The sequence below is a fragment of the Triticum aestivum genome, chromosome 1B, assembly GCF_018294505.1.
Source record: "Triticum aestivum cultivar Chinese Spring chromosome 1B, IWGSC CS RefSeq v2.1, whole genome shotgun sequence".
Taxonomy (NCBI): Eukaryota; Viridiplantae; Streptophyta; class Magnoliopsida; order Poales; family Poaceae; genus Triticum; species Triticum aestivum.
In genome coordinates, this window is record NC_057795.1 from 358,518,402 (window position 1) to 358,530,781 (window position 12,380).

The 12,380-nt window shown below is 40.3% G+C and overlaps 1 protein-coding gene across 1 annotated transcript; it reads right to left on the reverse strand.

Annotated features, from left to right (window-relative positions):
• Positions 1–6,797: 6,797 nt before the first annotated feature.
• On the reverse strand, positions 6,798–10,712 carry LOC123123925 (2-oxoglutarate-Fe(II) type oxidoreductase hxnY). The gene is made up of 11 exons (XM_044544581.1): positions 10,476–10,712; positions 10,204–10,399; positions 9,622–9,702; positions 9,406–9,457; positions 9,117–9,238; positions 8,276–8,376; positions 8,015–8,073; positions 7,759–7,815; positions 7,537–7,582; positions 7,239–7,318; positions 6,798–7,082 (listed from the first exon to the last, which is right to left on the reverse strand). Exons 1-11 carry the CDS (start codon positions 10,554–10,556, stop codon positions 7,022–7,024), a joined length of 936 nt encoding a protein of 311 aa, XP_044400516.1. The 5' UTR covers positions 10,557–10,712; the 3' UTR covers positions 6,798–7,021.
• Positions 10,713–12,380: the final 1,668 nt, after the last annotated feature.

Sequence of the window (12,380 nt, forward strand, 5' to 3'; positions counted from 1 at the left end):
TTGTCCAATTCGGACAGCCCATGGGGGGGGGGGGGCGTGCGCCACCCCTTGTGGGCTCCCCTCTCTCTCCCCTATGGCCCATGTTGGCCCATTACTTTCCCGGGGGGTTCCAGTAACCTCCCGGTACTCCGAAAAATACCCGAAACACTCCGGAACCATTCCGGTGTCCGAATATCATCGTCCAATATATTAATATTTACCTCTCGAACATTTCGAGACTCCTCATCATGTCCGTGATCTAATCCGGGACTTTGAACAACCTTCCGTCACCAAAACACATAACTCATGATACAAATCGTCATCGAACGTTAAGCGTGCAGACCCTACGGTTAGAGAACTATGTAGACATGACCGAGACACCTCTCCAGTAAATAACCAGTAGCAGAACCTGGATGCTCATATTGGCTCCCACATATTCTACGAAGATCTTTATCGGTCGAACCATAATGACAACATACGTTATTCCCTTTGTCATCGGTATGTTACTTGCCCGAGATTCGATCCTCGGTATCTTCATACCTAGTTCAATCTCGTTACCGGCAAGTCTCTTTTCTTGTTCCGTAATGCATCATCCCATAACTAACTCATTAGTCACATTGCTTGCAAGTCTTATTATGATGTGCATTACCTAGAGGGCCCAGAGATACCTCTCTGATACTTGGAGTGACAAATCCTAATCTCGATCTATGCCAACCCAACAAAACACCTTTGGAGATACCTGTAGAGCATCTTTATAATCACCCTTTTATGTTGTGACGTTTGATAGCACACAAGGTATTCCTCCGGTATTCGGGAGTTGCATAATCTCATAGTCAAAGGAATATGTATAAGTCATGAAGAAAGCAGTAGCAATAAAACTTAACGATCATTATGCTAAGTTAACGGATGGGTCTTGTCCATCACATCATTCTCCTAATGATGTGATCCAGTTCATCAAATGACAACACATGTCTATGGTCAGGAAACTTAACCATCTTTGATTAATGAGCCAGTCTAGTAGAGGCTTACTAGGGACACTGTGTTTTGTCTATGTATCCACACATGTATCAAGTTTTCGGTTAATACAATTCTAGCATGAATAATAGATATTTATCATGACATAAGGAAATATAGATAATAACTTTATTATTGCCTCTAGGGCATATTTCCTTCACTAAGGTACCGCCAGCGTCAGGCGGAAGTTAGAAGCCGCATACAGGGAGTTCGACGAGGCAGCGGGTGAGGTGTTCGGCCAGAGCAAGGACGAAGACGAGGTTGGCAGCTCGGTCATGGACCGCCGCCATAACAAAGCTGGCACATCCGCAGGCGCCATCGGCAACGAGGAAGAGTACCACATGGGAGGTCGCTGGCGCTTGTAACCCTTGAAGGCCACCGCTGCTCCCCTCCCGTTGAAGCCAAGCTTGGCGGCTCAACATCGTCGGCCGATTAGCTGCTTGGCGGCAACATGGAGGCGGGTAGCTTTAGTTCCCGGTGCTCATAGCTGTGGAGGAGGCGGAGCTTCATTTTCGAGGCTCATGGCCGGCCGAAGATGGGGAACGGACGCCGTCGGCCATTTTAGACTAGGTTTAGAGTTTGGTCTAGTTGAAATATATCTAAATATAAGGAATTTGCTCCGATTTAGATGAAAAGCATCCAGTTTTATGTAAAAATTATCCAAGTATGAATGAATATCGACTGTTGCGTTCAAATATGCATCAAAGTTGTTCATTTTTGTTAAAATTCTTCCAAAATGTAACCAGACATATGCGGACAGCTTTGGATGGCCGCCTCCGCATCCATGTCCACGGACTGCCCCCTGTCCACGTACAAATGCGGTGTCCGATTTGAGGGTCAGCGTCGGAGATGCCCTTATATCACTTGATTGGAGGATCGGATGCACAACCTCACCATCTGGCTACAAGTAGTCATGAACGTGAAAACTTAGTTTGTTGAATAAAGAGTAAAATGCATCATAAGTGCTAAAACTATTGGAGATGTATCAGTTTAGTCCGATAATTTTAAAACTGTAGTTTTGGTCCTAAAACTACTGGAGGTGTGTCAATTTAGTCATATAACTTCGAAACTGTAGTTTTGGGTCCCAAAACTATGTAAGTTTGTTCATCTCATGTCCTAAGCTTGCATGGCTAGCATTGGCTTGTTGACATGTCATTAGAGATGCTTGGACTATTGTCACGCTAACCCAATGGACCCACTAGGTTAACTTATGAAAGATAAATATGCAAGAAAACCCCAAACCGTTGTCTCGCCTCACTCTCACACCCCCGTCTTCTCCCACGCATAGAATGCTTGGAAGCAACAGTATGGAGGCCATCAGTGATATGATAGCTTGAGCTCCAGCAAAGAGAGTAGACCGGTTATCTCAGCCTCACCCCATAGTAGAAAAGCATACAACATCCAATTTCTACCCACACGTGACTGTTGTTTGGGTTGTGTCACTCATGGCCATGCAGGTAGTGGGCGTGTAGGTTGCAACACACTTTGTGACGTGGAAGTGTATGGACTACTTTTCAGGAAGTAAACACATATAAAGGGCCCATTTGAAAAATGCACCATAGGTGCTGGCCATGAAAGCTTAGGACCTGAGACGAACAAACTTACATAGTTTTGGGATCCAAAACTGCAGTTCTGAAATTATAGGTCTGAACTGACACTCCTCCAATAGTTTTAGGACCCAAAACTACAGTTTCGAAGTTATAGGACTAAACTGACACACCCTCAATAGTTTTAGGACTTATGATGCATTTTACTCTTCAATAAAAATCATTCCAAGGCCCTCCCCTATGGCTTTCCTTAATTTAAAGGGTGCATGTCTTCCATTCAAAACTTTTCTATATGTTTGAAAGACTCTGAGTTTAAAAATCAATCCGTTGGTTGGATGTTTGTGCCATCTAATTGAAAAGGTTGTTTTGGGTTGAAAAAACTTCATACCCTTTTCTTTATTCAAATGTCATAATTTTTTTTGGCTCTTACTAAGTTGAAAGTCCAACTTATGATGAGATAAAGGCATAAGTGTCATGCCATTATCATTTGTGTAAAAGTTATATAGGATGGAGGCAGGATCAAAAATCATTTTGTCTCTTTGCCCTTGTTTCGCAACACCTTAACTTATACTCCATCCATTCCATATTAGAGGACAAGGTATTCTTTTCCAGAAATTCAATAAAATAGGGCATCAAGCCAATTCTGCATGATTTGTTATCATTTTCTCTTATCTTTCTAAGAAGTACTCTATAAGTTAAGCATTGAAACGAACTATCTTAGTCTTAGCCATCCAATCTGATCTAATTACTCAATTAGTTATGTTTAGTTTCTAAAAATCACGTGTTAACTACACATTCACATATACTAAAAACACTAGATTTCTTAACATATATAACCCCGCTTTTCCAATTCCCACATAATGTATTTTTGTGCAACAATATCGTATGGGTCATATTTTCTTTTAGTATTATACAAAATTGTGCTAAGTTTGTGAGTTTGCAACAACAAAAATCTGCAGGGGAGTTCAAAATCTGGTGACATGTATATTATATTTTGGTAGATGTTAAGATAAAACAAATTATGACATGTCTATGTTTGCTAGTAAAGAAAAGATACTACTTTGATCCTTGAATTTACTATACTTATCAAGTATCATTCACTTCTATATGGTGGTTAAACAAGTCGGACATACCAATTTAATCTTATACTCCCTCCGTCCCAAAAAAGTATCAGTCTGCGATACTTTTTTGGGATAGAGGAGAATTTGGATTTCAAATATGGAGAAAAGGATGTTTTACTTGGTTGGTTTTTGCTAAATACACCAATGGTTCATCCCATCTAAGGGGTATGACCTAAGAAATCATGCTCATTAGCAATTTACCGACAAGCACTTTTTGGCACAGTACACACTACAAAAATCATGCTTATTAATTTGCTAGTGGACACAATTATATCTACTATCAAGAGACCAAACTTTTTAACGAGTTTGTGTTGTGGCACAGTTTTGCTTTGTGTTACGACAATGGACAACCAAAAGTGATGAAATAAGCTTGCTTTGTACTACGACTACTACTGAGTGAACGCAACATTTTCATGAGCTTAATCGAATATTTATTTTGTCTACTTACTAGCTCTGTGTATGGTAGTCAATTAATATTTTGCATACTAGACTAGCTTCCAATGTTGGAGGCTTGGAATTGTAAAAACAACAAAATCAAGCGGATACAAAAAATTCAAGCTCAAAACTCTACATCCTAGATGCACATAGCCAAAATATAGTACAACCATCACACATCCGGAAAATATACTCTCTCATATATGACAAAGTCACCAATAGATTGATGTAAGAAAAACTTAAGGAACAAGGTACTTAGTATACCATGGCATGAAGGTTAGGCGCTACCAATAGGGTAAACAGGTCTACCATGACTATTTCGAGTTGAGCGTGCACACACCTATCACCAATTAATGGTCCTTCGGGCAGTAAATACTAGGTCAAGTATGAAGCCATTGTGTACATAGGATATAACCAACACATGACAATTTATTTTCTTTTTATCAAAATTAAATTATTTTTGCACAACCATAGCAACCAATTTATAACAGCGGCTCCAATCCAAATGAGGATGGGAACTTATGATCAACTACATTACAACCGATGACCAACCATGCCAATAACGCTCCGAGAAGGGTATAAATTAGATGCCACCTGAATAATACGTTATACAACTAAAAAATGTTCAAAGATATATGCTTAATAGACGTATCGCGGTTGACAAAAAAACATTTTGAACAACCCTATCAATTCCTTTTATGAGATTATCCATATTAATATGACATCCAACGCATATACGAAAAGAAGATTCGTTTTTTATGGTATTTTAAGTTTGCAAAGTTGGCTATTTTGAATAGAACGTCAGGCTGATGAATGTCACATACAACTGTTGGGCAGACAATTGGACGTTATGCTAGTTCCATTTAAAAGAGCGTCCATTGTCAACTAACTAGATATATTGTATAATGTACAATATAAACTACACAATTATATGGTGTAAGACAAACTAACCATATCTTAGATGGTTAGGTTTCTTTTGGTGGAACCATCCCATCCAGGTTCAAGTCCTAAATTCCATATGTGTGCTCATATATTTTCTGGATTTATTTCCGACTTTCCGGCGTTATTCTTTCAGTGGTATGACGTGCCCGTCGACTATGAGGTGTCTATGACGACTTCGTTAATCTCAAGATATGCCGGCTCAATTTTCCGAATGTGCTCACAGAGGTAGGGTGTGCGTGCAACATTCTAAGACCATGAACTACTTAATCAAATCATAGTCAACAAATCAATCAAAATGTCAACTATTTATTTTTATGCGAAGGGAAGGAAGTCAGCTGAATTCATTTTGAAATATTATTTTTTCTAAGGGTACATGGGCCACGTAGCCAGCCAGCAAGGATGCTCTTAATCCTTGAAACATATGGAGTAACTTATAAGTTTATGCTCTTCCTCTTTCTTTCTTTTTCCGAGAGGAAGTAGTGCTAGTGGTAAGGTGTCCACCTCTTGTATCAGGTCAGGTAGCGTCAAAGTGGTTCCAGATGGGGAAAAAATCTAGCGATTGATTTGACAATGCTCAACGCTAATAATCAACCATTTTACTTCTTAGGGTCAGAAAGGCCAGGCAGAAATGACCTACCTTAGATCAACAACAAGATAATGCACAAAATCTCTTGCTCCATGTACGCCAGCTTCGGAGATGAGTTACATGGATTGCTTGGACGTAAGAAAATCACTAGCACCTGAACACCCTCAAATGTCAACTTCTTTCCAGCTCTCCTCTGCAGTCTCAGAAAGTGGTACAGCTCTTCTCTTACTGAGCTGACCTGTGCGTGTGTTTCATCTCCATGCAGCGCCATTAATTTGTTGCTTGTAAAGTAGCAAATGGTCATGTTCATGTTGTACTTTTTTTTTCGAAAAGAAGGTTAAACCCCCGGCCTCTGCATCTTAAGACTAGCCACAATGAAAAGTAACATACACTAGTAACGTACACATATCCCTAGACTATGTTACTATCTCAATAGTGGGTAGTAATATAAGTGTGGTAACATGCAAAGCTTCATTTATTAGGTTATAGACTCATATTGCATTGGGACATGTGATGTTACAGTAACTAGCTAAGTTACTAGTACTACATCTCTCCTTATTAACTCATTGCCACATAAGCAAATTTTCTGAGTTGGACTCGATATTACTACCGAAGTTACTCCCATTATGGCTAGTCTTAGTGATGTTGTTGTTGTAGTACTTGTCAACATAAAACTGTGAGCACGGAATTCCTCGACACCAGCTGACATTGGCTTGTTTGTTGGGCCGAGACTTGGATGGCAACATACACTTTAACCTGACCATTCAGAACTAGTCTTGAGTCTTGGTCTAAATTTCACAGTTTCACCTGGTATCATGGTATGGGTGGCTAATCAACTGGCGCCACTCAACCCGCGGGCTCAAGCTTTCGCGACTTCGGCTCTGACCGTTCTCAGGCTCTGATCGAGTCACGCAGTCAGTTTCTGGACGAATCTGAGTGTTTCAGACAGAGTATGTCAATTAGGAGTGACACCCGTCGTCGTCTCGGCCTCGCGCACCTGAGTCTTTTAGGTTCAAACTGCTTGTTCTAGAGTCTAGACTAGACTGCCGGTGCATGTCAACTTTCTAGATGGGTATATTGGCCATGTTCGTATGAACAAAGAGATGTATAGATGGAGATGGATGGATGGATGGAGATGGAAACCACTTCTCCCAAAGACCAACAAGCTAAACGGAGGGGAAAGAGGAGGATATGCACCGTTTATTTACTTCTGTGAGACCATATTATGACGATACAGATTAGTCAAGCACGCACTAGAACCGTTACAACTGTACTGCAACTACGTTTACAGTCATAATACGCATTGCAATTTTACAGGAAATACAACTCTGTCTTCAGATACAGGTGTGTAGATCTAACATATTTTACCAGATAACTAAACGTCGAAATCCCGCTAGTTATTTGTATGTGGCACTTAATCGTTCTTTCAAATAGTCACCCGCCGTGATAGGTGGAAACCTGAAAAGGCACTTCAAGAATTGTGACAATCAAACTTTAACATATACTCCCTCTGTAAAGAAATATAAGAGCGTTTAGATCAGTAGTGATCTAAACGGTCTGATATTTCTTTCCGGAGGGAGTAACTACTAAAATCTTTGGGTAAAAGAAGAGGACCTTGGAGGATATGCTTCGCAGCAACAGCTTTCCAAGCACTGCACCACTAGATCGGGTCTTGGGTCCAGGAAGTAAGCCGCCTGATGCATATAAAACGTGTGTAAATGATAACGCGCCAAACATGCTTTAACATTAAATCATAAAATCTATGAGCTGTGATGCTACTTCTATGTTACTGGTGGTGGTTTTCCCATGAAAAAAGAGCAACACCTGACTTCTTCAAGAGATATGTTGTAAACAATGATGGGAAGTGAAAACCCTTTACGAAAAAACTGAATTCAGTAGTCAGGATACTCACAGAATATCGCTCTTTGCCAACTGCAACAACCCGATGAAGCGTAGATCTGCAAGTCACAGAAAAAAGTGCATAACAATCAAAGTTTGTGCACAAGGTTTGTGTAGAGATAAATTAGACCGGTAGTGCATAAGACATCAATCAAAGAGTCTGAGCATTTCAGAAGGTCTGGAACAACTCCTACTGCAGACATGATGGATTCCACACATGTTAAAGATGCAGTACCTGAAAACACAATTCGTCCACCTTTCTAGCAAATCGCCAATGTTAACAATAAGGGTCCTACAAGTTCACAAGATTTGTTAGCATCATTTACCATACCTGCAAGCAACACATATTATCTAAAAGCATGCAAACAGGGGTTCAGCAAGTAGACCGAACCAACAAGCAAATAGAGAATTAGAAGCCATTCAAAGCTTCTACAATAATAATTACCACAAAAGGCACCAGACTATAACGCTGTTTATGAAGAAATATTTACCCATCAACGTGACGAACATCTTCCCAGAGTTGAGGATGCCTATCCTTCTCCCTGCATATCTGCACACTCACAACAGTGCAAGTATCCAGCATATAAATTATAAATGCAAAAACAATGATGTCATGATTTCTACTTTTCTAAAATGAGATCTATTGTTTGTTGAAGTGGCAATGGGGACATAGCCCCCTGCTCAACCAATTTTTTTGAGCATATATTTTGTACATGAGTATTAGCTGCAGAAGAGAGAAGAAATGAAGTTACCTGCAAGCCAGGAGTCCCATCTGTTGCCAGAAGAGTTATCATTCCATAATCTGAATGAGCTGATGCACCATAATTTCCATTATCAGACTCATTTACTTCACCTACAATAAACTTTTTATTATTTTCCATTCTTTTTTCTCTACAAAAATCTCATTTAGAAAGGAAAAAAAATAAGAAATACTATGTAAGGAAACACTCGCATTATCAGACTTGGTTACTTCACCTACAGTAAACTTGGAATTCTTTTTCCATTCTTTTTTCGCTACAATGCCCTAGCCAGGGTTCAAAATTCAAGTGCTATGCTAAATCTTGCAGCGCCACAGTCCTTGTTGGAACTGCTGCCCCTGTAGAAAACTTGTGTTGTTGGTCAATTGTAGGTGATCGCTTTTTGGTGCGGCAGATTTTTTGGGGGTATGTTTTCTTCAGTTTTTAGATTCTGTAGTATTATCAGACTTTGTCATGATCAGCAGTGCAGCTTTAAGCAGCATAATGTACAGGAACTGCTGCTAAAAGGACATAGCTAAGGTTGCAAATATGCTTTCTACACTAAATCTGAAGTATCAATGATGTACAGGATTTTAGTTATTAGGTAGTAACACGAGGGATGTGGATGTGGCGTGGACAATTGACTAGAGGCGAGAATGTAGTGACTGAAGGCACGGCATGGAGTGCATAGCATAATCAGCATATGTTCGAACAGTGTGATTTTGATCCATGGCAAAGCACGGGTACTAAGCTAGTGTGTGAAAGAAGACAGCCAAGATCTAGCCTTCCACAGGATATGATTAGAATAGAACTTCTGATTCTTTCGAATGACATAAAGGAAATATAATGATGTGACCTGGGTAGTGCAATAACCGAATAACTTCTGAAGAGCAGTCGACTGCACCAATGTTCTGAAAGAATTCAGCTTCTAGGTCCAGACTCAGAGCAATTAGAGAGAGTATCCTTTTGCCAGCAGCCCTGGTTGGTGATCAGAAATAACATTGACTATAGTTATTTTAGATAGCTCAATAAAAGGAACATACAAATGCAACAATTGAAATCTGAAGAAATGATCGTTCTAATACAATTGATCGATTTCATTTTGCTGAGACACACATACACACACACACAAAAAAAAAACTCACAGTGCAGCTGCATGGTACAGCTTCATTGTATCCTTCCAAGATGGAAATCGCTCTGCAGTTAAATTAACCAGACAAGGTTTCATTTTGTCTGTTGAGAAGAAGCATGGCAGAAAAAGGAGAAGACCCAAATAACAGGACTGATGTTTATATATACTTATAAGGATGACAGTTAACAAACTTATCAGTTCTTAAGAGATGACAAAGCAGATTAAGCACCTTTAGGAGGCCATTGGTTAGGATCATTCGGCATATCTACGTCCCCGACCGCCCCAATGTAGAAACTCTCCTTGAGGTCTCCTGCTCAATATCACAAAATTCACAATCAGGTATCACAATATATCACTAGAAACAGCAGAAATGCTGAAGGTCAAGTCTAGAAGGCGCGGTGGTTGCTTCAAGCTATAGGATGTGAGAAACTGAGGATAATATCAGTGGGTTCTTCAACCCCTATTCTGCTCTGCTACATTTGTAACTAACTAACTCTCTCCCCACCAGGCCACCACAACATCTGAGCAGACAAAGTAACTGAAGCACGATGACAAATACTTCTAGGCTTCTAGCTACCCTGGCTTCAAAAGAATCATGTGAATATTCTATTGTCTGCGGACAAAGTAATGACGTTCAGCTAGTTGTTCAGTTTTAAATGTCACAAGTCCTAAACAATGTTGCTCCAAGAGAACAGTTTCCCATCTCAGTAAACAATACTGTTGGTAACCTGGCACGTATCCTGAGCCATAATTTATACTACTTGGATTTAACACAGAGGTCGATTCAGGTAGATCAGGAACTGGATTTAACCCTGGAATTCGGACGACGCGTCGAGCTTCTCGGTGTAGGGCGCGGTGTAGCCCCGGTGGGCGCTGTTCCTCTGCAGCAACATCTTCTCCTCCAGCGGCAGCTCGAAGAACTTCTTGCTCTCGGCGAACAGCGCCTCCAGCAGGCCGTCCTGGATCCCGTGGTTGGTGACGTAGAAGAACCCGCTCTCCACGCATGCCTGTAAACCAAACCAAATCGCACATGGCGTGACGCTTCTTGGTGACTCCACACAAAAGAGAAATCATGCGAGCAACCTTCCGGACGGCATCCACGGCGGATTTGATGTCGGGGGGCGCGAGGTCAACCACGGGGAGGTTCAGGCTACCGCCGGCCATCGCCTGCTGCTCTGCTTCTGCTGACGCCTGCGTCTGACTATGTCTGAATCTCGGTCAGTCTAATCTTTATGGATGAGCTTCGGCGGAAGGCTCGGCTGGGCTAGAGCAGACCTGGACCCCCGCCCGGACCGGATGTAAAAGGGCCTGGCATAGCACGGCCCTTGCCGCTGAGAGCTCCTAGTTGGCGCCTTCTGCGCCGGTTACCTTAAGTGGCGCCTGTAGGGCGTCGTTGGTGGGCTGTTTCTTCGCTGGCCCAAGTAGTTGCGCGCTTATACTGTTTCTTTCGACTGTTTCTTCGTTCGGCTGTTTGTTCGTTCTGCTGTTTCTTCTACCTTTCGACAATACAATTCGAACTGCAAATTTCTTTCCGAATATGTATGAAATGAAATATGCTTGAACAAAATATGGAACGAACTTTCTTAACAATGGAAAAATCTCCATAAATCACAGAAACCTGCTGATTGAAATCTTTAAGAATTTGGATCTGGCTTCCAGTAATTTAGTTGTTTGAAAGGAAAATTCTTTGTAAGAAGTACAACTGAATTAAAAAATTAATGCTCGGGACAGATTTCGAACATGTGCAGTTTCACTAACAAACGAGTTCTGCTAACCACTCGGACTACTTACAACTAGTGATAGGTAACAGCGCAAATTATGTAATAACAATGTTGCAGTGGTAATTTATTGGACAAAACTGTACCAATTACTATTTTTTGAATTATTTGATGAACAAAAATCAGGAATTTGAAAAGGTTCATAGATTTCGAACAAAGTTCAATTTTCAAGAAAAGTTCACAAACTTGAAAAAATGTTCATCAATTTTCAAACAAAAGTTCATCGATTTTGAATATGTTCATCAAAATTTGAAAAAAGTTCATCAAAATTGAAAAAAGTTCATGGATTTCAAAATTAGTTCATCAATTTTCAAGAAAAGTTCACAAACTTGAAAAAAGTTCATCAATTTTTAAACAAAAAGTTCATCAGTTTTTAAAAAAGTACAGCAAATTTAAAAAAGTTCATCGAAATTTGAAAAAAGTTCATGAATTTTCAAAAAAAGTTCATCAATTTTCTAGAAAAGTTCACAAACTTGAAACAAAGTTCATCGAAATTGAAAAAAGCTCATGAATTTCCGAAGAAAGTTCATTGAGTTTGAAAAACAAGTTCATGAATTTTTTAGAAAAGGTTCATGGATTTTTGAAAAGTTCATGGATTTTTGATGCACAGTTCATGGATTTTTGAAAAGTTCACGATTTTGGAAAAAGTTGACTGGATTTGGAAAAAGGTTCGTCAAATTTGGAAAGAAATCCTTGTTTTTTTTAAAAAAGTGCATCATTATCAAAAAAGTTCATTGCATTTGAAAAAATGGTCAAATATTTGAAAAAAGTCCATCATTCAAAAATACAGAAGGAACAGATTCAATGGAAAAAAGAACACAGTCTTCAAAAATGAAAAAAAAATACCCGAATAACAACCTCCCCGGAAATGACCAATGAACCGTGAAGAAAACCGGCTAGGGAAGTTTTTTGACGCTTCCCAAAACCAAGGGATTGCCGCGATTGAAGATACAAATAAAAACAAAAAAAGCAAGTTACGAAACAGTAGTTGTTCGATGGCCTAGTGGTAGCTGTGTTGGGGTCGCTGCAACTGGTCATGAGTTCGAACTTCCGTGGCGCACATTTTCTGAACTTTTAAACAGAAAAGAAGAAGATATACATGGGCCGGCCCAGGTCGCAGTGGCTGCAGGCGCCCGTTTGCGAAATGCCCTATAACGGGCGCCTGCAGCGCTAAATAGGAAATGCCAGACCCGCTTGCGTCAGGCGCCTA